Source organism: Chinchilla lanigera, unplaced genomic scaffold (genome assembly GCF_000276665.1).
Source record: "Chinchilla lanigera isolate Chin_1 unplaced genomic scaffold, ChiLan1.0 scaffold00163, whole genome shotgun sequence".
Classification (NCBI taxonomy): Eukaryota; Metazoa; Chordata; class Mammalia; order Rodentia; family Chinchillidae; genus Chinchilla; species Chinchilla lanigera.
Window position 1 is genome coordinate 1,444,749 of NW_004955564.1, and position 26,169 is coordinate 1,470,917.

The 26,169-nt window shown below is 43.9% G+C and overlaps 1 protein-coding gene across 1 annotated transcript in view; it reads right to left on the reverse strand.

The window, feature by feature from the left end:
* Window positions 1-26,169, reverse strand: part of Cdh13 (cadherin 13) — a 1,142,761-nt gene that overhangs the window by 1,037,629 nt on the left and 78,963 nt on the right. Inside the window, exon 2 of the mRNA XM_005413239.1 lies at window positions 19,970-20,015. Within this exon, the coding sequence (XP_005413296.1) occupies window positions 19,970-20,015 (46 nt within the window). The remainder of the gene's footprint in view (window positions 1-19,969; window positions 20,016-26,169) is intronic.

Consider the following 26,169-nt stretch of genomic DNA (forward strand, 5'->3'; position numbering starts at 1 on the left):
AGATCTCACAACATAGTTCAGGCTGGCCTTAAACTCATTGTCTAGCTCAGGCTGACCTTGAACTGATGGCGATCCTCCACCTTAACATGCTGAGTACTGTGATTACAGGCAAGCGCTACTATACCCAGATTGGAGTATATCCCTTGCCCAAAGTAGAATATCTTAAAATGTACAGTCCTGCAACTGTACGGAGCAGGAAGAGCAAACTTCTCTCTGCACAGAAGAAGCCCAAGACCCTGAAACTTGGGTTATGTGAGCATGGCTTCACAGCACATTAGTGCAAAACCAGAATTGGTGCCCCGAGTTTCTGCCCAACACTGAGAAGCTTCCCAGGGTGTGTGACATAGGGATGCAAAGGCTGGCAGAGCAAGTGCCTTCTGCTGCTTGCCAGGCAGGGGCTCGGGCGGTGGCACCCTCACTGACTCCAGAGAGCTGAGTGCAACAATGGTTTGCACTTATCAGTCCCCATTCATCTCCCTGGCCCCCTGTGACGTTCATTATCGAAAACACAAGCAGTAGAGAAGGGCAGGAGCTAGAAGAAGAATGCATGGCGCCCTTTGCAGTGTTAGCGGCTTTCTTCTCCATTTATAATAAACTCTGTTAAAAGCCTGGCTGGGAGTGCAAGAAAGTGGAGCACAAGGAACAAAGGCAAACATCTACTTTATTTGTGTAACAAAGGCTCATGGGAAAAGCTGGCTTTGGCATAACAAGTCGGCTCTTCTCCATGATGCTGCACGCACAAAAGAATTCAAAAGAGCTTACAGGAAAGACACGGGATTATTTGAAGCCTTGGTTGGTTTAAGGAGCAGACTCTGACAGTCTCTACCAGAGCAAGGGCATAGAGGGGCAGAGAAGGATTTCTTCAGGAGAGCAGAGAGAAAGAAGTACGGGTCCCTCACCCCCAGCAGCCTAGAACAGCAAGCAAAGGGGCCAGAGAAGTAGGCAGAGAGGAAACTTAGTAAAATGACACTAAAGTCTTGATCTCCAGTAAAATTTGAGTGGCTGTCTTTTCCTGGCCACATGGCACCATTTGGCAACTTCTCACATCTCTGGCAGAGGGCTGGAGAGTTGGGGTACACAAGAGAAGCCCCTCCCGCGATTGGAAGTAGCCGGAAGTGGTAAGAAGACCCCATGCTCAGCTCCCAGCTCACCTCCTGGAAGAGGCTCCCTCAAGATGATTAGGGTGTCTACTGGTTACCTGCACTTTCTCTTTCAAGTCTGTAAGAAGGCTCCAGTCAACAGAGCCAGGGGAGAGGTCCAGCACTTGGTAGGATAAATGCATCAGGGTTTTGCAAAGCTTAATTAGCTGTCTGGGAACCAGGTGAAATGCGGAGTCCAGAGCTGCTATTCTATATTTTTAACTAGTTCTCAAATGTTGCTGACAGTGCTGGTTGAAAGACTACACTTTGAGTAGTAAGGCAATAAGCTTTTGTTTACTTTGCTGTAAAATGGGTTGGTTAGTAATGGTTTGTAATTAATAATGGATAATAGTTTTAAAATGGTTAGTACAATAGCATCCCCCCAGGACTAACTACAACACTGTTTCTAAACCTGAGGGTAACCTGTACACTACACTACCGAGGTAGTTAACATTCCTGGTGTCCTTAGTACACCGCCTAAACACACCTCAACTCCAACACACCTCAACTCCAGAGAAATGTGCTCTAGCAAGTAATGGCAGGAAGAGAGGGTGAGCCACTGGGACATGTAGGTGATGTTGCTCCCCAAAATTTGAAGTAGTAGGGCACAAGTTCATCTCTACAACCGCATTCATTTCTCATTTTGCTTCTTGCTTTAACCGTGATGAGATTAAAACCTTTATCTGCACAAAAGCAACAGCTTTTCCCTCCCCCAACTCAGACAGAGCTTTCTGGCCTCAGAGAACACAGAAGAGGACTGCTCTGGGAAGGGACGGAGTCCTGGGCTTGGAGGGTGAGAAGCTTGCTGTGTGGGGTTCTGGACACTAAGAGACAAGGCAGTTTAACCAGCACCTAGAGCAGATGCTAGCCCCAGACACTCACTATTCCAAGAATATTGACAGCTTTGTGTTGCAGAAAATCACGAAAGGTGTTCCGCTTTTGGTCTTCTGAGAGCAGATAGTCCCTTCCTGGGGCACACAGGGCAGCCCAGAGCTGCCAGGGAACTCATGTGCCGGGGAAAAGCCAGTTATCTGATATCACCTGAAAGATCTGGTGCACGAAAGCTCCACTGTCCTTGTCCTCCTGTGAGACAACTGCGACGTGTACTACCTGGACCTTCCCTAGTTGGACGGGGCCCAGTCACCCAGAGAGGCGACAAATTCATTAACACACCAGCGCCACTTTCTTCCTTCCCTCACAGTACCAGTTTCCTGAGTATGCTAGGAGCAGTCGTCATAATCTAGACAGTTTAAACCAACAGAAATATGCTCTCTCACATTTCTGGAGGCCAGAAGTCCTAAGTGAAGATGTCAGCCGGGTGATGCTCCCTCTGGCAGCTCAAGAGCAGGATCCTTCCAAGCCTTGGTGGCTGCTGGAATTCCTTGACTTCTGGTGATGTTCTTTCAATCTCTGCCACTGCAGTTCTGTGGCTCTCTCCCTCCCAGGTCCCATCTCCCTTTGCCTCCTTCTTATAAGGAGATATTTGATTATACATAAGACTCCAGGTGGATCATCTGGATCACCTCCCCATCCCAGGAGGCTTAACGGTCACAGGTCCCAGGGATGAAGTCAGGAATGTCTTTTGAGAAGCCCTTCCTACCCTAGCACACCTGTCTCTCTCCCCTGCTGGAGCCTCCCAGGACCATCTCCCAAATAAATTCCTTGCACTCAAATCCTAGTCTCCCACTCTGTTTCTGGGAAATCCAAATCAAGACAATCCCCTTAACAGTTAAGAACGTGAGCAAAGACTGGACCTTCCACTAGTGCTGGACTTTTAAAAAGATGAGGCCGCATGGAGCAGAGCTTGGTAAGTGCGTTATGGTGAAAGAGCAGGCTCTCATCATAGCAAAGGCCATCCTCCCATCCAGTGCACACTGGGTCCCTTCCACCCTCTCATGGCCCAAGCAGTTTGGATGGTCTCTCCACAGGGTCCTGGTGTCCCACATTCCCCTCATCATTGCCTGCTTCTCAATTACAGCAATGCACTGGAACCTCTCCACCCTAAAAAGAAGGTGCTGTCCTAGACGGGAAACAGATTGACACAGGTGATGGGGGTTGCCCAGGGCTACCTGACAGCCATCTGCTAGGAAAACCCACCCTCCTCACTTTACCCTGAGGCTACAGACTGGCCCTCACCACAGAGAGGAATAAGGGGAAGCCCAAAGTGTTTGTTGTAAGCCCAGCTTACAAGATGTCCCCTAGTATGATCCCCAGGGGTCCATAATTTTCTTGCATAGCAGTAACACTTCCTTGAAAAACACCATAGGCCAAATATTGTTTAGGACACAGTGACCTAGGTGGATGTCATAAAAGCTGGTGCTCTGAAAAACCCTTCCTCTGCCTTTCAAACTGACCTTTACTCTGTTGAGTGGCCTGCTCTTTAAAAGTCCCATTATTCATACATGGAAACTGAACCAGCAGACTGGAAAGTGAATAGCGTTACCACCAGGATGTAATACAGCAGATATTCCAAGCAGGGCTGCTGGGCATCCAAGCACTGCTCTTCACACTACCATACCCTAGGGTCTGCTCCAGGCTTGGCCCACAGCTGCCTAGGGACAGGTGAAGCTCGGCTCAGTTGGTTGGGAACACAGCTCAAAATTCACAGATGATCCCCACTAGGTCACCCTGAGTCACCTCACTGGGCCTCACTGATTCTCTGAGTTGCCTTAGGCCATTCCTTGGAAACTGACACCAAGGTAAGTGACAAGGACAGGAGCTCAGACTCAGCCAGAAGAAAGAGGAAGCCTGAAGCTAGCAAGGGATTGTCTACATTCCTTTGGCAGGAGCCTGCCAGACAGCACCTTATTATGCTGGGAGAGCCACCCATTTATCATAGTGCCAGAAAGAACACTGCTTTGACGTGGTAGCCTTGACCACGTTTTCCCCACAGCACCCAGCTTCAGTAATCTGGAAAGCAGAGCTGTGCATAAGCAGTCTCTCTGTCATCAGCGCAAGCAAAAGAGTCTCCAGTAGATGTGGCCTTCCAGTGCAGGTGAGCGACAGGGCAGGCTGAGACTGCTAAACAGAAGGGATCGTTTGAGCAGGGTTGGGCCCAAACAGGCAGCATAAAGGTTAAAGAGGTGGCAGCCCAAGGTTAAACCTTGGAGAGAGAGAGCTGGTTTGCTCATGGAAAGCTGAGTCACTAGGGACTGTGAGAAAGCAGCTGCTGGTCTCCAGAGATGACCATGACAGGCTACTTGGAGGAGGGACTGCCTGTAGAGCTAATGATCCTCTTAGCTGGGAAACTGGAATGGCAGTTAGCCACACAGACTCAAGAGTCCTGTGGCCAGGGCTTCACTCTTGACTTATCTATGTTTCTAGCTATGCAATCTTGGCTGGTTAGAGATTGAGAAATATCTATCCATATGCCCAGGAGAAAAAGGATATGTACTCTGGTGAACATATTTGATGAATAAAAATGAACAATGGTGTCCTTTCTAGAGAGTAAATATATCTGGTGATCAAGTGCAACAAAGACCTTAAAGTATAACAATTCTGGTAATCAATACAATATGACTTCTTTAAGTTCCATCTGAAAACTATTGCACAAAGATCACATTGATCTTATTTGTTTCAATTTTCTTATCTAAAAAACAAATATTAATATTACTCCCTGTAGAATTTAGCTTATTATGCAGTAAATTTTCATTCTCTTTTCTCAGCCTTCATAGGAACAGTATACTTTCCCATCCTATGACATAAGGCTTGGCCGTGTAGCTTGCTTTAACCCATAGAATGTGAACAGAAGGGACAGGACACCATTTCTGAGCCTAGACCTTTAGGGCTACCCAGAAGGTTATAAGTAACATTACTTACCCTTTTGAGAACTTCTAAACTCTACTGTGAGAAGACTTCCTTCTAGAGAAATGCTACCATTTCATCCTTGGATGAGAATATGTGGAGAAGAGATACATGGGCCAATTTCATCACCCCCATAGATGCCTAGGCAAGAAATAAATTCTTACTGTTAACAGCTACTAAGCTTAAGGATGGCTATTACACAGCAATATAGTGTGAAGAGCTAACTGATATGTCCCTATGGCAAGAAAAGAGTGGCATCAAAAAAAAAAAAAATAGAGTAGCATGAACATTTTTCAAAGAGAAGAAAACTTGCATAGAAAATAACCAAGCAATTAGTATGAGTTTCTTTAGGGACAAGGTCTTTGAAAGAGTGTGCATCAGATCAGTCTACGGGTCAGAGATCAACACACTTACTGCCTTTTCCCTTTAGGCACTTGTACATATGGCTTCATCTTCATTTGCCCAGCAAGAAAAGTGGGGTCTTAGGTCTCATTCTGTTCTTGTGAGGAAAAGTTTATCATTTAATATCTTTGAAGTCAGGCTGGCCACACAAATCCTGTTTTTGATAGTGTAAATTTCCTCCTTTCTAAGGAAGGCAGAGATAACGACTCCAGCACAGATGGAGGAGATTTCTTCAGGGAAAGAAAGCAGCATTTAGGTTGGTTAATGCCTTCCCTGGTGAGCCATTGTATTCTTGTTTGGAGTTTCTGGGCCCTCATTTTGGATACAGCAAGACTCTTCAACTGAAATTTATGGTGTGGAAACAGTCAACAAGAGCCAATGCATCAACCTGGGAGGCCATCTTGCCCTCCACATAGTACACTTCCTTCTGCCTCTCCCAAGTATTTACCCTTTTCTTACAATCATTATTTATCTGATGAACCATATTAAAGCAGTTTCATGGGCATACTCAGCCAACAGGTATCACAGTACACAAGTTGATAGCACTTCTGTCTTTGCCTAAATATGTAGGTTTATTTATCATCTATTGAAGAAGTATCATACTTCCCACTATGAATATGTGCGCTAGGGAACATCAGTTTGTATTCTCCATAGTAGAGGGCAGTGGGTAACTAAGACCACTTTCTAAGTAGTTCATATGCCACCAAGATGTTCCAAGAGGACTCTTTCCCAAGCTGAGCCCCAGACAAAAGGACCCACTGCTAGTGGTGGGTTGCCCCACATAGGATGCCGCTTCTGAGCTTCAGCCTGTGTCCTCAACGTATGTGTTTTTCCCGCACAATCCATCCATTCCTGTGGCTGTAAGCATCATCTTTACACTGACAACTCTTGCATTTAGACCTCTATCCCCAAATGCTCCTCTGAACTTGAAATTCATAAAAATCAACTGCTTATCTGACACCTTCACTTCAATGGTTTACGGATATTTCAAACATAATATGTCCAAATGGAATTCTTGATCCACTCTCCACTAACGCTGAGACACCAAACCTCAAAATATGGTTTTCCTTTAACTTTCTAGTCTCTATTTCTCTATTCTCTATTCTCAGGAAATAACATTTTCAACCTTCCAGGGGTTGAGCTCACGAAGCTGGGAGTCCACCCATGCTCCTCCGTCCCCCTCAACTCCATTAACAAATCTGTTTAGCATACTTCCTATCTCATTTACAATGAATTAAAAGTTATATTCCTGGCCTACATGGCCCAACACAATAAAAAACCCACTAGCCCTCTGATCTCATGACCTACTACCTTCCCCCTTGTTCAGTGACACCCCTGTTTGTTTCCCCACGATTCCTCAAACAGGTCAGTAGTGTCCTATATGAGGCTAGGCAGCTCTCCCCAAACACCCAGCAGCCCACTTCCCCAAATCATTCAAGTCTCTGCCCAACTGATGGAAAGAGCTTCCCTGACCAACTGTCACATTTAGGGTCCCAACCACATACGCTCACACACAACACACACACACATACACATGCATGTGTGCACATGCTCACGCACACTCCATACATGCACATGCCGCACACATGTGCATATGCTCCTACATTCATCTCTGTCCCTTACTCAATCATATTCTTCTTTGCCTTCATTATAGTATGTATTTGTTGATGATTAATTTTTGAACTCTGTTTAAATATTTGTGGAGCTGAAAGCTCCCTCACCTTGGGAAAGCAAGCAAGGGCTCCTTATCTTGGGCCATGGCTACTTCTTGGGTATTCACTGCTCAACAACTGCGTTTTCTGCAGTTCACTCAGGGTCACTGCCAGTGCTGGGCAAGGCAGGCAGGAGTACCCGGTGTGATGGGGGCCAGTGTCCACCCTGAGAGGAGAACGAGAGTCTTTCCTGTGAGGGATTCCAAGCCATGATGAAACTGAGCTTAGCCAAGCTGCATCTTGGGAATGCAAAACCTGTCATCAAACAGCACACTGGGTCATGTACAGTTTGAGTTCCCGTCCTGTGCCAGCCATGGGGGGAGCATTTTTGGCCAGTTCCCCAGAGGTGCCCATGGCCTAGTGCCCCTATTCACGACAGTGTCCTGACCAGAGTGGGAGTCCCAGGGGTACGATCTGCAGGAAACGGAGGGAAAGCTGAGCCAGTCAGGCCTCACTTCGATGGGATAACTGAGCTTGGCATTCAGACAGTCTACAGAACAGGCAGTTGTACCCTTATGCACTGCATTAAAGATCTAATTTCCTGTGCCTCACTGATTTTTCAGCAGTGCCTTCACACTAATTCCTGTGACTTAGTTCCACCAGTGGGAGCAGTGCCTTATTGAAAGCACTGGAGTGATCTGATTTTCTCTTGGACCTGTGCCATGACTATGTGGATGTGTCCAGGTTTACCTACAGGAGGCCATGGGAAAACCTATCAACCTAGATCAACTAGCCCCAAGTGGATCTGCTAACTGACCACAGAAGCATAAGCCAGCCTAGCCCATATCGCCCAAGTCTCGCTCAGCACCAGTGACTCCTGAGAAATGCTAAATAGTTGTGGGCTAAACCTCCAAATTTGAGGTGGTCTATTACACAGGTATAGACAGATGGATCAACCTGTGAGGCAGAGGATGCTGTGTCCTGGGGTCCACGGCTATGCTGGCCTTTGTCAGGCCCTTTAGATATAGAATACATTAGCCATGGGTCCACATCTAAGAGCACTGGGGGCGGGCAAGGCTGCCTGATTTGGTGTGTGTGTGTGTGTGTGTGTGTGTGTGTGTGTGTGTGTGTGTGTGACTTAGTCATCAGCATAGTGCTGCTCCTGAAGTCTGACTGATCTTCACTTGACTTTAGTCCTGTGGAAAAATAAGTCCAAGCTGATTGATGGCCTGTGAGAGGCTCAGAAGAAGAGAAAAGAAGTTCTCTCTACTCATCAGGAAGTGCACTTCTTGGTAATCAAGGGCAGGGCGTGATGCTTCACAATCCACGCTCTGCCGCAAGCTCAGCAGCCAGCCTCTCAGAGGAGACCTTGCGGAAGCAGTCCCAACGGGCAAACAAGCACAGTTGCAGCCCTTGTCTCTGAAATTCTACAGGTGTTGGACAGACACAGACAGATACTCTTCAAACTGCACAGATTTTTCTCTCCGATTACTCCTCTCCTTGGAATGAAATCAGCTGGACAGGAGTTTTCTTTCTAAATGCAAAAAACATTGTTTCCAAACAAAGGAAGTGAGATGTTTTCTACAGCTGTTCCACATCCATTATGCCTTTGCAGAAGCATTGTTCCTGAGGTTTTTATGATGCAAAAAAATAATTAAGATGAGAGACACTTCTTGTCTCTAAATCTTTTTTGTTGAAACATGTTTTGCAAATGGCCAATATCTCCTGTTACTTAGGTTAGCATCCAGAAAATGTTTGCACTTGATTATAAAATCGGCAGCTAATGTGCTTAATGACTTTCCATTATACCCAACAATCACTGCAGTGTGCTTTAAAAATGCATTTGCATCCACATTCCCATGACCTATCCATCAGAGCCTTGAGGCAACCATGCTCTGACCATTTACTAATAATTGCCCTGGTTAACCTGGGGGGCCCAGTGTGGTGTGCCCACAGAGGGAAGGAAATGCCTTCTAGAGAGAATTCGGCCTTGGTTTACATCTCAGCTTTGTCCTTCAAGGGCTCAGAACCCACACGTTTAATTTTAGTGGACTGCTTGAGCAGGGCGGGGGGGCAGTGCTCTCCAGGAGTAGTGAACCTTAGTTTTAATGGAGAGGACTATGCTGAAAGGGCAAAGATTAGTGCCTGGGAGGAGCAAAAGGGAAAGTACTGGGACGGTGAGTTGTGCCTGGGAGCAGAGGGCAGTAGTCTGAATTGTGCCCTGCCACCCACCCAAATTCATGTCGAAGTCCTAATTCCCAGTACTTCACAATGTGGTTGTATTTGGAGGTAGGGCCTTGTTTTGGAGTACAGTGTACTCCAAAGTATTCATGTATTCAGAGACTGAGTTTCTGGAAAGTGAATGGAACATGGGATCCCTGTACTCAACAGCGACTCACCCGTGAGTGCAGCAGCTGTGTGTACTAGGAGGACTGGCCTGGTTAGAGGTGGGTCCCTGGGCACAACCTGGAGAGGTGTATCTCCCCCCAGCTCCTCCTGGCTCTGCTTCCTGGCCACCATGCCATGAGCAGCTTTCCTCCACCAGACACTTCTACCGTGCTGCTTCTGCCCCTGAGCCAGCTGACCATGCATGAACTGAGACTCTGAAACTCTGAGCCAAAAGAAACCTCTCCTCCTTTCGGTTGCAGGTGTCAGGTATTTTGTCCCAGTGATGAGAAAAGTGACCAAGAAAGCCTTTGACAGAGGTAAACACCTTAGACCGAGGTCCTGCGGGTGAGCCCAAATCAACACACTTGGGTACTTGCAAGAAGTGAACCCTTGACACAGACACGAACAGAAGGATGACCATGTGAGGACACAAAGAGAAGCCAGCCGTCTACAGGCCAAGGAGTAAAGCCTCAGAAGAAACCAACCCTGCCCACACCTTGATCCCAAATGTCTGGACTCCAGAACGGTGAGAAAATAAATGCCCATTGTTTAACCTACCTACTCTGTGGTGCTTTGTTATGACAGCCCCCAAAACTAGCAGAGCAAGGCTCTGGTAATGTGCACCTACGCGGTCCACCGTGACCCGTGGCCACAGAGCAGTTTCTGGTGGTCCTAACACAGGCATTCACCAGCAAGGTCCCTTCACAAGGAATCTGCCTGGATACAATGAGCTCCCTGCAAAGGGGACCCATGCACTCTTCCTTCAGCACTTCTTGATATGAAGAACCACTGGCCCCCTCCTCTCCTGGTACGACAGTCCCTCCTGTCGTCCACCCCCACAGCTGCCCACCAGGGGACTCGCCTATCTCCTCTCTTGCTCTTCCTCCCAGACCTGTTGCTTTGTGCTTGGCTAGTTATCTGTGCTCTTCGTGTCCTCTCCTGCTTCTAGTCCCATAATCAGCCTTCAGGTTTCCTTCCTCAGGCCATACTTCCTGTTTCATCCAGACGTGGCATCTCCCTCTTCAAAGTACAGCCCTCCCAACCAGGAGCCCTGTAGACATGTCAGCACAAACCAGATGAGTTCTGTTCCAGCCCAGAGCTTCTCAAACTGTAATGTGCACACAAGTCACCCGGGGATCTTGTTAAAATGCCAATTGTGATTCAAGTCACTCTGGCTGCATCCTGAGAGCCTGTGTTTCCAACAGGCTCCTACTTGCTTCTGGGGCTGCAGGTGTGAGGAGAACCCTAGGGAGGCCCTGGCACTGTTGGCAGTTGGGGATAATGCTTCATGGTGGAGGTTGCCCAGAGAATTGGAGGATGTTTAGCAGAACCCTGACTTCTGTCCACTAGATGTGGTATCGCTCTCCAGCTGTGATAAGCAAGACTGCCTCCATATAAAACTGAATAATGGTAGTGGTGCCAAGGGTGTCTCAAGCCTATATGCTTAACTTCAAATATTGCTCCCCAAAGCTACCCTGGTCAGTATATACTGAAAAGGAAAACAAACACTACACTCAGATGGAGGAGACTGCAGGAAGTGACTTTGTGCAGGAAGTGACCTTTCTGGAGGTTTTAGCTGTCTGTACCCATGCTAGATTCCAGGACCAGCTGCATGATTTGGGATCCCCATTGCAAAATTTAAAAAATGAGTCTCCTTCTACACAAATTATGCAGAATTTCAAGATAGGAACAACAGAGCATTAAACTAAGTCCTGTGTGAAAATATAGGTGGCATATCAAGGAAGCTACCTCTGCAGGTCACCCTGAGGGTTGATGAAAGGATCTACCACATTCTCCACCTGGAAAGATCTGCTACAGAGGAGCCTCTCTGTCCTTTCCCCAGAATCTGCGAAGATCAAGAGTGCTTGCAAGCCTGATAAGCCACTCACTGGAAGAAGAACTGTCCGCTGTTTTACTCAGTCTGGTGTTCAATGTATCTTCTACCAAGAAGGTGAAGGACTTGAGTCCCTTCAAAAGCCCCAGTTAGTAACAAAGGACGGAAGAAAACTACAAAGATTTGTGAAATACTTGCTTTTACTAAAGCTATTCTGTACACTGACAGAGGGGCCGATGCAGGTGAGCCAAGAATTGCATTAGGTGACACATTGTGATAAAGTTTCCCAAGTAAACACCTAAAGGTCCGTATAAGAGACTGCAGTGGAAGATTCCGGCTCCAGGTTTGAGAAGTCTTTATTATCCCCTCCCCACCATGCTTTAACCAAGAGAAATGGAGATGGAACCAGGAGTTACCCCAGTGGACAGCCAGAGAAATGACGCAGGAACAATAGACACCCTTTGCAGGGGAGCAAAGAGGGCATGAGAAGCAGTGGGCAGAAGAGATCGAGAGACTCCTGGCAGACAGGAGAGCAGGCTTCAGTGGGCAGAGTCATAAGGAAGTGCTTCAGAAGAAAGAAAATTATAAACAGGGCAAGAACAGGAGGAAAAACCAATCCCTACTGTAAATGGTGACAGAAAATAGCTGAATTTTAAACAAAGGCAAACTGTTGTCAGCGTAGTCTGTATATCTAACTTAGACTAGAATGCCACTCTCTTACTTCATTCTTATGGTAAATATGTACATTTCCTCAGGCTGCCTGCATGATAATAAAGTCTGAGTGTATTAAAACAATAAAAATTCATTATTTCATAGTTCTAAAGCCAGAAATCTGAAATCAAGATGTTGGCAGAGGCATGGGCCCTCTGAAGGCTCTAAGAAAAGGAATCTGTCCTCACCTCTTCCAGCTTCTGGTGCCGATAAACACTCCTTGGCTTGTGGCAGCTACACTATAACCTCTGCCCCCATCTTCACATGCCTTTCCTGTACCTACTGTCCAAGTGAGCACATTTGTTATCGGATGTAGGACCCACTGTGATAACCTACAATAATGGCATCTTGAGATCCTTGGTCTTTTTTTTTTTTTTTTTTTACTATTTTCTTTCTTAGTACTGGGAATCAAACTCAGAGCCTCACGCTTGCCAGGCACTGGAAGCGCCTGGAGTGGAAGATTCCGGCTCCAGGTTTGAGAAGTCTTTATTATCCCCTGTGCCGCTGAGCTACATCTCCAGCCCAGGATTTTTAATTATATCTGCCAAGACCTTTCTGTAAGGCAACATTCACAGGGTACAGATGTTAGGATATGAATATAAATTTGTGGGGGGGTCACTATTTGAAAACCACTACAGTAAACAAAAATTCATATCATCATTTCTTTGAAAATCCATGATTTCAGGAGCTGACTAGATTATGTGTAATATTGAGGCACATGCAATTCCCTTGCCTGCATATTTCTTAAAGGGAACTTCCTTCTAGCCCATTCCCCAGGCAAGAATGGACCTGGAGTGTTTCTGGCCCCCTCTTCATACACTTACTTACTCATTCTACGGGAGGGTCACGGACCCTGTGGTAGATACAAAGGAAGGCACTCCCTGGGCTACTTAACAAGGATGGACAAGCAGGCAGCATAGCACTATGTTGCTTCCCAATGGACCATTGAGAAGCTTGAGATCTTCTGGTGGATAGAAACCTGCTTAGAGTGACTGCTGCAAACTCAGTATGGCTGCTGATGGGCTGAAGCTCTATTTTTAGGGTTTATTTCCAAAATCATCCAAGTTGACTTGGAGTCTAAGCTCTACTGTCCAACACAGCTAATTGAAGCTTGAATATGAAAGGTCTGGCCTGCCCTACTAGTTCATCCATTGTTTCACTTAACCATCACCAGTTCTTAATGACTGCGGTCACTGGATAGGGTTTGACAGCACAGGGGATGGAGGGTAGAACCTCAGACTCTCCGAAGTGCCACTTCTGTTCTTTGGTTTATATGTCCCAAACCTTGCCTAGCAAGGGAAGGCCACTAGTGTTCACTGGCTCTCAGCTATGAAAACTGAAGATGCACTGTCTAGAAGAGACAATCACATATGGGTGTGGCCTTGCAACTCAAACTTGGGGAGTGACAACACATATAACTCAAAAGGTGAACTGCATAATAAAAGTTCTGGACTTGACAATAAGAAGTCAACCTAAAATCTTAAAACTTTACTCAGCCATATGTTAATTGTAAAACATCAAGTATTCCCCAGAATGAAAGCAGAAATAATTACCCTTATAATCATGCAAACCAAGAATGCCTATCAGCAGAAGAAGGTTGAATGAATTCTGGTCCTGCTATACTGGGGGGAGGGTACATAGCCACTAGGAGAAAACAGTCACATTATGTAAAAACAGATGTTATAAAATAATATTTAGCATAAGAACTCATTATTGATTATCTAAGTTACTTTTCTCTCATTGCTGAGACAAAATACCCAATACCTAAAGTTAAACAGGGAAATTTTATTTAGCTCATGGTTTGTAGAGGTTTCAGCCCATAATAGGCTGGCTCCAAGGCAGGGTGGCTTAAAAGAGGAGAACAGCTCATGATGGGAAGGTAGCAAAGCAAGCAAAAGGACAAGACAAGCCTCTTTCCTTCCCTTATACTGTGTCCACTCTAATGGGCTTAGTGTGGTGCCAAATCAATCAGTGAACTGATTTAGTAATCGCTCACCTCTAGTCCTATCACTCTTAGTCCTAGCATCTACCAGGAATCAATCACACTCTAGATCCAGCCACCTCTGAAAAAGCCCACCTATGACTGTGTGAGGCTTTGGGGGGACATCTAAACACAAACCATAACATTGGTATGAGAAAGAAACCATACATTTCCATATGTTCCTGTAAATGAAATGCTAGAAGAAAAAGGCGCGAAGATTCACACCTGACAGCAGTGAGAAGGGCAGGTGGCTTGAAGAGGTCAGCAAGGATGGTGATAGAAACATATGATAGGGAACGGGATAGTTTTACATTTGGAGAGTTGCTTCCATTTACAATTAGAACGCATTCTCTTACTACTTGAACAATTTGACATCTACTAGTTATATTAGTTTTAAAAAGAACAAGAAGCACTCAGTCATTTCAAAGGCTATACAGGAATAATTAGGTTTTATTAAAAAATAACAGACAAAAACCTGGGTATAGCTGCATGCCTATAACCCCAGTGCTCTGGGAAGCTGAGGTAGGAGGATCACAAATTTGAGAACAGCCTAAGCAACTTAGCAAGACCCATCTCAAAATAAAAAAATATTTAAAAAGCTAGAGATATGGCTCAGGGTGAAGGCCCTGGTTCAATTCCAAGTACTTCAATAAACAAATTAATTAATAATTTAATAACCTAATGTGTATATCTAGATATTTATGTGCATTATACATATATTTACATATGTGGAATTATATATATATATGATTTTTATTGACAACCACCTACTTCCATTTTACAGATTACACTGAGTAAACTGTTATTCTTTTTCAGAACTCATTCGTGTTTGTTTCCAAACAAGCCTAAGTTACATTTAACAAAAGAGCAATCCTTACTCCTTCCACAGGACTCTCCAGGGCTTACCCGGGTGCCAACTGAAGTGAGTCGGCTCTGTGCTCTGGGAGGTCTGCTTTGTGGGACGAGTGGGTAGAGAAAGCTCTGGTCATAACCTGGGACTGAAAGCAAAACTGTGGGACATCACAGAATCAGTAAGGATTTAGGAGTGAGACTGACCTAGTTTAGGACTCTGACTGTCAATTTCTAATTAAATGGACCAGCAGAATAATTTGATCTCCCCTGTAAAATAAGGGATAAAAATAAACACTTCAGAGAGTTAGCATGTGGATTCAAGGAGGTATCATATAGCAAACATCCAGCTAGACTGGCCTGTCCCGGAAGGACTGAGTGAACCCTGACCCTTCTGTCCACTGCCCTGGAGGCAGAAGGAGTCTGCTTTTGGTCTATGGTGGTGAAAGCAATTTCATTCTGGGGAATACTTGATGTTTTACAATTAACATGATAAAAGGTGATAAAAGATGAGTTGATAAAAAGTGGCAGAGAGTAGCTGGGATGGCTTCCCTACTAAATTGTGGTGTGAACTGTTACCAGGAACTGCAAGAGAAAGGTAGTCACATAGTGCCTTCCCCACATCCTTCTCATTTCAAGGCTTTTGTGCTGCTGCAATTTCCCCACAACCCAATAAGCTTAATTGTTCACTCCATTGAAGTAGGTTTTCTTTGCTCACTTGGAACAGCAATTACATAAGATAAGTTTCTAGAATCCTCTTAAAAGAAACTACCACTCTTTGATACCTATTGGCATTTGGCTGGTATAATATTATGATCTTTCTCAGTAAAGCTTCATCATCTTTCTTTCCATCATCTACCTCGCTGGCCTCTTCAATAGCAAGTCAAACCTTCGCTAGTCCTCAGGGTCTGTGAGTGCTGGGGTAGTGGTCACAGTTTCCTCGGGTGAGTCAGATGCTAAAATTAAGACAGCCATTCCTCTCTTACAAAGCCCAGTTCCTGCCCCACCTACTCATCTCCAGTTTGTTCATTTCCTGCCAGTACTTGCCAGCACCTCCTTTGCCATAGCTAGCTTCATATGCACCCAACAGCCCATGGTGAGGAGTCATGATGTGGAAATAAGTTTTCAAGTGCCACATTGACGTTATTACGCTCATATCAGCAAAAATCAGGCTAACAGGGCAGGTGAACACTGAATTTCCTTCCCCTTCCTCATCTTCTTCCTCTTCCTTTTTTCCCTCCTCTCCTTCTTCCTTCTCCTTCATCTGATGATCCTCTTTTTTTCTACTTCCTCTTCATCTGCTCCAGCTCCTGCTTCTCCTGCTTATCATTATGATAACATTAATAGCTTCCATAATTATTCCTGGAGCTGTTACTGTCAGGCTCTAAGCTGAGGATTCACCCACAACACTGCATTTAATCCTCAAAGTTACTTGGCAAGGTAGACAGTATTGAACACTCCGCTGCAGCAAAGGCCATAATTAATAGCTAAGACATTAGGCTGTTGAGTCCAAACACTGAATTTGAATCACCACTTGACACATTAATTGTTGGGCTTTGAGCAAATCATTTCTTCTCTAGATGTCTCACCCATAAAACAATAAAATAAATACAGTTGTCAACTCATTGGGCTATTGAGAGGTTTCAAGAACAGGGCATAGCATCTGGCACACAACAGTGTTCTTGTCATTACCTCTCTCCCTGTTGTTTTCCACTGGTCCTAATTCTATACAACAGCACTGTCTAACAGAATAGTGAAATCTTGAAATTTTATGTGGATGCTATCCACCATGGGTTCCCAGCCGCTGGGCCACAGACTGGTATGCGTCCATGGCCTACTAGGAACCAGGCTACATAGTAGGAGGTGAGTACGTGGGGGGCAAACATGCAAAGCTTCACCTGTATTTGTGGCTGTATTTGTGCCCACAAGTCATACTACTGTCTGAGCTCTCCTTTCTGTCAGATCAGTGGTGGTATCAGGTTCTCATACGAGTCAACCCTACTTGGAACTGTACACATGAGGGATCAAGGTTATGTGTTCTCTATGAGAATCCCGTGCCTGCTGTTACAAGGTGTAGCTTAGGTAGTGATGCTAGTGCTAGGGAGTGGCTAAAAATACAGGTAAACCTTAGCAGAGAGGTTTGATTGCACAGGTTCCATAATAAATCAACTGTTTGCAAACTCATATCAAAACTCTATCAATGAGTCACAAGTGACAATTAAGCTGCATCTGGTGACAGGGTTTCCATTAGAATTCAATACTTATTTCAGTCTGTGAATGGCTTATCCATCATTTTATTTACCTGATTGTACATTATGGTATATTATATAATCACTTCAATATGTATTACAATGTAATAATAACATAAATATAGTGTATAATAAATGTAATGCATTTGAGTCATCCCGAATCATCCCCTCATTGCTGGTCCATGAAGAGATTATTTTCCATGAAACTGTTCCCTGGTATCGAAAAGACCGGGGACCGTTGCTGTGCACATAATAAAGCATTCTAGTGGCACATTAAAATGGTGAAAAGAAATAGGTAAACAATATTATTTAACCCGATATATGTGAAATATTATTATGTCAACATATCAAGAGATAATCACAGAAAATTATTATTGAAATATGTTATATATATTTTTACCGCTGAATACTAGTAATCAGGCAGGGGCTTTATCCTTACAGCACATTTCAGCTGCCCAATACCCACATGTGAGTGGTGGCTACAGTGTGGGAAGAGATGCAAAGAGGACCGAGATAGATGGGTGAGGATAAGTCCCAGCCTATACTGTGAAGGACCGAGACAATCAGGTTTCATCCATGTCTTGCCACCTCCAAAGACTGTTACAATTTTGTGATAGTGGATCAAATATCTAGTTTGATTTCTTCTATGTCTCCATGTAGAATGACCATCATATTTGAAGAGGGACTGGAAAACCACGTCTAGTTTCTTTGAACATGACCCGTTGTAACCGTCTCTCTCACCTGCTGTTATGATGTCGTGTGGGCACATTCCCTTTCGTGTAGAGAGCTCCCCCCTCCCTCTCCCTCCCCTCTCCCTCTCCCTCTCCCTCCTCCTATGTCTCTCTCTGTGTCTCTGACTCTCTCTCCCTGTCTCTCTCTCTTTCCCTCTCCCTGGAAATAACTAGACATAATAAAGGCAATAGCTACACCATAACCTCACCTCCCTTTCCCTTCCTGTCCAGAAATCACCTCTTTCCAGAAGCTAGTGTGTTGTTTCTCCTTTAGCCCACATTCGTGTTAGCCTTAGCAAGTCTGGGATGTCCTCAGAGAGTGCAATGACTAATCAACACTGGTCTCTGGGGACAGTACGCCACTTGCTTATTCACTACAGCAAAGGACACATAAGCCTCAGTAATCTCTTCAAATCACTTTGAACTGCTTGGCTCCAATCCACACATTTCTATCCCACCCTCAGGCTCACAGATCTTTGGGCCATTCTGAGAAGCACGTGGGACTGAACTAACCTTCAGAAAAGGAGCCCTGGATCTGCTTCAGTCTCCGTTCCTTCCTCAGAAGAGGCTGCTGGGACACTGAGTCATCCACAAGGTGAGAGTTTCCAGACCGCTGTGCTAATGATTCCCAAGAGCTGGTTGAAGTTCAAACTAGCACTTTTCAAACAATACACAATATTTTTTAGTTTTACCATGGTTGTACATTTATTCAGCATAGAAACAAACCATTTTTTGTGTTCTAGTCATACTCTCTCTCTCATTACAATTGTGGCCAATGTCAGTTAGGTGGGCATCCAGGGCAGTACAGTTTGCATCCCTTGGGTATAAATCCAATTAACTTCTACCACATCAGACAGGGTTCCTGGCATCCCAGAACAATGTACCTAAACACCTGAGCTAACCACTTATGTTAAAGAGAAATGAAAAATTCAAGGCACTGTATATAATTCTAGTTTCCTCTATCAGTGGTGGGGAGAGTAAATGATGATATGTGTCTTTGAATGCTCCCATTGATATGGCAAGAAGTTACAAGTGTATTTTAAGTTCCCTAGAGTTATCTATGTGTCAGTGCCCACACACAGTGGTACTTAACCCTAAAAACTACCCTCCAATGCAGGCATTGTCTAGACCTGTAAAATTCCTGTGTCTGGGAAATAGAGATCTGATAATTGCCTAATGACATGAGATACGAAAACCCTTGAAGACTCAAAAGAATATACAAACGAAGAACGTTTTTTTTTTTTTTGGTTTTGGTTTTTCTCCGGTACCAGGAACCGAACTCATGACCTTGCGCTTGCCAGGCAGGCGCTTTGCCACTGAGCTAAATCCCCAGCCCCATGAAGAACTTTTTGATAGGGCAGGAGGAGAATGACTCAGTTCTAGCACTGCTTTGGATTCATTGTTTGTTTCCTTTTCTAAAATGAATGGACCAGTTCCTTTCCACCTTGACACCATCACTAAAATGTCAGCTAACAATGTGCTGGGTATTATGCAAAGTGCCTGCAGAGATTACCAACTTTAATCCTCACAGTAACTATTAGATGAGATGAGCATTTGTGCTATGGGGAAAAGAAAATCAATAGAATAAGGAAAGACAGTTGATCCAACACTGAAAAAGTAACAACTGGCATAACTAGGATTCAAATCCAGGTCTATTAGATTCCAGAGTTTGGTTTCATACCCACTGAGCTACAGTATACTGTGAAGTTATGTGGAGGCAAATGTAACTGCAGGTGTGAAAAGAACATGCAGTATCATGAATTGTGCATTTCTCTCTTAGTTGAATGATGAGCTAAAATGTTTGGGATCACTGATTAGGGAAATCCCAAGATCTCCAGCTATGATATGGTAGACATTAGCTATATTTTTCACCCAAGGACTCATATCCCACCATCCCTCACACACACCCATCTGACACTGTTCGCACTGATGGAATGGAGAGCATATGACTGACTCAGGGCAAACCTGCCTTGACCACTTGCCAAGCCACTCAGAGCACACATCCCTTTCCAGAAGGTAAGTAACTGTCTCATATTTCTGCAGTGTTTTCCTTTGTCCAGCTTGTACTCAGGAAGAATAGTGTAGAAAGACTTTTCTGGACACTTAGCATTTCATCACTAACTTCTCTACATTGTATTCCTATGAAAGGCATTACTACAATAACACTAAATGATAAAGCTTAAGTGGGATAGAATGCAAATGGAGCCTCAGTGTTTCAGAAGAACTTACCTCATTATTTCTCCACAACTCACTTTTCCAATTCAGGTGGCAAGCACTGTAAAGACAAAGTGAGCAGATTTAGAATACTATCCTATGGAACCTACAACTGCACTTGGCTGGAAAAAGGGAACAAAAGTGAACTTAGCAGACATGATGAGCCACACTGCACAGTGTTCTGATTTAGAAAATCACCCAACCAGCCCTGGGCATGACTTGGGTCCCACACTGTTACACAAGAAAATAGACTTGGCTTCTTCCACTCTGGAACAAATCTCAGCCTGCTGTTGATCCAAATCAAGAGTACTGCATATTTTCATCTGCACAACCTTTATGGGGATCTATCTATGGTTTGGTTCAGGTCCAGGCACAATCTTGAATTAAAGGTTGAGAGTGATGATTCAGAGCTTAGCTAGCAATGCAGGCGAGAAAATGGAGCTGTGAACTGGGAGGGAAATATGTGTACGGATGAAAGGGAGAAATGGAAGAGCCAGATGCTGTGAGCCACATCCCACCTCCTTAGCCCCAAAAGCTCCCATTAAGCTGTGGTGCTACGGGCAGCAGAGGGCACTATTAATACATTCTGAAGTAAACAGCACACTTGAAGAAGAAACACAGGCTTGCAGTAACTTTGTCTGTGGCATTGGGGTGGAGAAAGGTCATAGGATTATAGTTATCACATTTATAGTCTGTTGTCTCAATCTCAAATTTTAACAAGCCTTTAAAGAAGGACTACAGAGAGAAACTGACTCTTGCACGCAATTTCTAGTTTTTAGGATCTAGCATAGACACTCGGACATGCACACACACACACACACACACACTTTGTACTAAGTAGGAGTACTATAATCCAACTTCATGACGCTAAATGCTTTCGGTGCATTATCTTATTTAATCTTCATCTCTGTAGGTAGTTGCTATTACTACATCCACTTTACACATGAGAAAACTAATGCCCAGAGTAGTCAAATAACTTGTCCTAAGTTACCAACGAAGAAGTGGCAGAAATGAGATCTGAGGTCAGAGCCAACTTCAGACAGTAATGTGCATGCTGTGGCCCTGTACTGTACCTCAACGCAGATGAATTTTCCATCATGTGAGAGAGCATCAATTCCTCAGCCATTAGCAAGAAAAGAAGGTATAGTAAATTCAGAGTTGCTTCACTAACGTCTCAGAAGCTGTGCAGAGGAAGGATGCTTATACGCTGCTGTACCCTATCTCCTTCTACCAACCAGCCCCAGACCTCAAGCTGGCGCAGGTCCCATGTGAGAAAGTGGGCGATTCCCTCTAGAGTTGAACAGCCTCTCAGCCTCTAGATCCTGAAGATCTCTCTGTAGCCCAAAGTTTCTAACTTCAAAACCAACCTACAGGTGCTGCATCTTCATTTAGGGTACCAGGCCATCAGTTACAGAGACCAAGACAGGTCACATAATGAGATTCAGGGAAGTTTACCTGTAGGAAACTATAACTAACTGAGCTGAAAGAAACAGGAAGGACTGAGGTAAAGCCAGCCCCCTAGCTATAATAGCCAGCTTTTGGGACATAGCTTGTAGAGAAATGCCAATGTTAATTATCTCAGGCCTGTCTGGCAAAGTTTGGACCCTATCCTTACCCCTGTATTAGGTAGTAGGAGAGTTGGAACAATGAGTGAATTTTGGTGAAAGATCCACAACCATTCATGAAGTGGTACAAGAGACATTTCCTGAAATAAATACAGAGACTCTTTCTTATAGGAAGGAAGGTTAAATGGGAAGCTCAATCAATTAAGGCCCATGACAGATATTCTTAACACAGCCCAATTTCACAGGAAGCCATAAAGTTAGGAATCGCTCATACTTTAATCCATCACTATATAGAAGATCTAGCATAAAGCACGGCATATAGTCATTACTCTATAATTGAATAATACACACATTAATTGACCAATAAACCAGTGACTCAATGATAAGTAATGTGATCAAGAAAACCAACAAACCCCATAGAAGGTTGCCTTTTTAGAGATATCACCAGTAAGGACTTATAACCCTAGCACCTGTGTTATGTTTTAGAATTAAAATGTTCCCCAAAGGTCTCAAGTGTTCAGAGATGGGCCTGGTTAAAAGGGGAAGGTCACTGGGTTATGGCCTGGAAGGAGTATTCCTGTTTCTGGTTCCTCTTCTCTCTACTTCCTGGCTTCCATAGGATGGGCAGCTGTCCTCAGCCAGACCAAGTCAACGAGCTGTTTCTGCCCAGACCCAGAAGTTTTTGGATTGAACCCACTGGAACCCATTTGTGATCCAAACAAGTCTCTCCTCCCTTAAGTTGTGGGTGTTGGGCACTTTGTCTCAGCAATGGGAAAGTGATTAATACAACCTCTAAAATAGTCCACTCTGGAACTCCTCTAACACTTATTATCTAGGTCCTTCCTAAAGTACAGGTGTGGCTGATATTACTCATCATGTTTCCAGAAGGCATTCTTTTAGAAAAACAGAGGCCATTCATCTTGGAACTCTGAACATTCAAAATGCATCATGGTCCTCTCATTCAGTTCTCTTCCTAGATGTAACAAATACTCTGTGCATGCATCTCTACCTCCCCACTCTCCATGTCCAGGACTTGTTGATGGATCATGGCATTCTCCCCTTTGAGCTCAATGAACTAATAACAAGACTTACAAGGTAAAGCACACATATAGTTCCTGATTCAGACATTTGGCATCACTACTTTAGTACCACAGCCAAGTAATGCCCACCTCATTCCTGGTCTCCTCTCAGATGGAAAATACCTCCTCATAAAGACAGCACGTTCCATCATCAGATTCGGTACAGAAGCTTTCTTAGGGACATTTCCAGGTGGGCAGAAACAGCACACCCCTGCCTGTATGGCTACCTCTTTCTAAATCTTTATGAAAATACTCCTAAGGGTAAAACAACAGACTGCAAATAGCCCTTGCAGGGAAAAAATGACCAAAATATAAAAGGAATTTTCAGTGACACAGATTGATGGAAAAGTGCATTTCTAAGATACATACCATACATCCTACCTTTTAATTCATAGCAGAATAAATACCCATAAAGAAAATAGGAAACATGTTGATCCCTTGCTCCATTAAATTTCACTTTGTTCCCTTATTCCCACGCTGCCCAGGAAAGACATGGAAGTCAATGCCCAGGAACACTCTTTGGAGATAATCAGAGTTCAGGCCATGGGAGGTGCCTTTGTTCCTCACCATCAGTGATGCCTCTCAGGCTGCATTTGTTGTAAGATGACAGGATGGAATGTGCTGCTGAGATGCCTGCCTATCCAAGGAAGCGGTGCAGCCTCTCCCACCCACACTGCACAGTACACAACTGCAAGTAGGATCTGAGGAACAAGGCTGAGGTTAAAAACAGGCCTAAAGGAGAGCCTAAAGAGGCCACCAGGAGGCCTAAGGAATCATTTGCCCACTGAGTCTGAGAAATGAGCTTGACATGTGCACATCACAGAGAGCTCATGAGAGGGAAGGAGGGAGGAAGAAGTCAGCCCCTGCAGGTGTGTGGACCACTCTAATGGCAAGACAGCCCTTGCCCTCCATGGAAGTGCTAAGGTGCCTCTGCTGATAGTGTACCTAGTGGAGCAGAGGTGCCTCTGCTGATAGTGTACCTAGTGGAGCAGAGAGGCCACTAAGAAAATGTGTCAAGCAAATGACGAACAAATTCAAAGGGTACAGGGACAGAGAACACGTCTTCTACAATCTTGTTGTTTAAAAGGAGCAGAGTGTGAGTTTCAGAGACAGGGCCAAGAGCCACAGGGAAGAACAGATGGAGAAGAAGAGAGAGACGCATCCCTAAGAGTTTGACGCTGTAGCTCTCTGGGAATCCCGGGATTCTGCAGCACAAAGAAGGTCCTCACCCGAGGCATGATGAGCGGAAGGGACAACATGGAAATTAAATCAGTTGTGTCGCTTCGAGAGCAGGCCAGAGCTCCCAGATGGAGCAGGAATCTGGAACTGTTTCTCCAGGTCTCCCCTTCCTGCCACTCAGCTGTCTGGGTGCAACTGTCTCTGGGAGAAGTCCTCCCCAACTATCTAAAATAGAGGCTCCCTTGGTGCCCTATGTTTTTCCTTACATTTATTTGTATAAGCACTAATTGTCTGTCTCCCTAGTTGGGAGACCCCCGGGGGCAGAGTTCTTAACTATCTGTTGCAGAATCCTTAGCAGCTAAAGGATGCAGGGCTTGGACGGGGCACTTCATAAGTGTTGGTGATATGAATGCAGGAGTAATGGAACGAAATAACAACTTGCTACAACCAAATATATTTCATTCTTTCAGAGTGAGGCTGGGTTAGTAATAGGAAACTTCTGATGCAGCAATAGGCACATTTAAGGGTACACTGAAAATAAATCAATAAAGTGTAACATCTCATCACAATTAACAGCAAAAAATTTGTTATATTGGAATAAAATTGCATGAAAACTAAATTAAATCAACTACTATTATGCATGTAATGGTGAAATAGCAACACCCTTCCTAAATTTAGAAATTAAATAACATAATATCTGAATTTTTTTTTAATTTTGGGAGTTCTTATTCATTGAATAAGTTCCAGCTAGAAAAGACTATTACTTGCATACTGAGAACATAATTAAAATTGTTAAGAGTGAAGAATTAATTGAATTTGCTCAAAGCATCAAGTACCAATGCAACGAAAAAAAACACCACATGAAGGAAGAGATAGATATATTTGTTTCTACAAAAATTAAAGACCTCTCCCCAAGTTTTAAAAGCAACAAATTAGATGAAATTGCTTTCAAAAAGCCCCAAGTTTGTGGGTATGTGTATGCCTCTGTGTATGTGTCTTATATATATATATATATATATATATATATATATATATATATATATATATAAAATCAAAAGTTTAAAAAATTTAAGATGCCTTAACATATTTAAATGCTTAGGAATCTGTAAAAAGAATCCTTGAATCAAATTTTCAAAAACAAAAATAAAACAAATCACAAAAGAAAGCCAAATGTCCATGTACACAAAAATTATCCAATACCTCTTTTTTAAAAATCATAGTTAAAACAGTAAAATCATGATTTATTTCAAAAATTGTCATCTAAATGATCATGACCTAGGCTTTTGAGGTTGAATGATGCAAAAACTCTTATTTACTAGTGGCAGGAGAATTGTTGAAAACTAAATATTGAAATCTACTCTTTTCCCACTTTTATTCTCTACACTAGGACTAATCTCATCAGTGGGAAAGTAGGACCAGGCACCTCCCTTATCTACATCCCTGCAGGGGTCCCGTTGCTTTCAGAATAAAGCTCTAGTCAGAGTACAACTGGGTGGCCCTCAGTGATCTGATGTCTGTTTCCCCACTGAGTCTCATGTCCTCATATCTGCTCTACACCAACAAGAGACCTCCAATCTGCACTCAAGTGAAATGTAACATCTCATCACAGTCAATAGCAAATAAGTTTATTTTGGGGGGGCAATAAAATAATATGACCTAAAAACTGTTAAATCAACTACTATTACATATTTAATGGTAAAATAACAACATTCCTCCTAAATTTAGAAATTAAGTAACAATATAATTTCCAAAATTATTTTTTAAAATGTTCTGGGAGTTCTCATTCATTGAATATGTTCCAGCTAGAATAGAATATTGAATGTGTCTCTAGCATGTACCACCTTCTCTCTCAGCCCAGCTTCACAAGAAGCCTAGACTTCTGCTAAGTTTTATTCTGCCCAGGTCTTCACTCAAACCTTAATCCTCAAGGAAACTTGGCCTGTTTTCCCTGATCAGAAGTTCTCCCAGTAAAGGTTATTGAGCTACCATAAACCTCCCATCCTGGCATGTGTTGCAGTTTAAATTTTATGTCCATTTAGGTGGTTATTTAATCAATCTCTCCTTCCCTCACCTCTGGGAATTCAGAGAGCAGTGGCCATAGCTGCATGTTTGCTACTGCTGCCTTGATAACCTGGACCACAGGAGATGCTCAGTAAATATTTACTGAAAGAAGCAAACAGTGCCAGTCTTCCCAGGTTCTACCAAGATAGCAAGGTGTAAAGCCTTGCCCAGTAGTTTGTTAGGACATACTAACATGCGCACAGAGCACGCACTTCTCTGGCCCTATTCCTTCCTGAGCAACAGTGAAATTGCTGTCCTTCAACATGGTGCCATTGGAACATGTTGTCCCGTTTTATTCTCACCTGCTTACATTCTTGAACTTCAAGGTGAA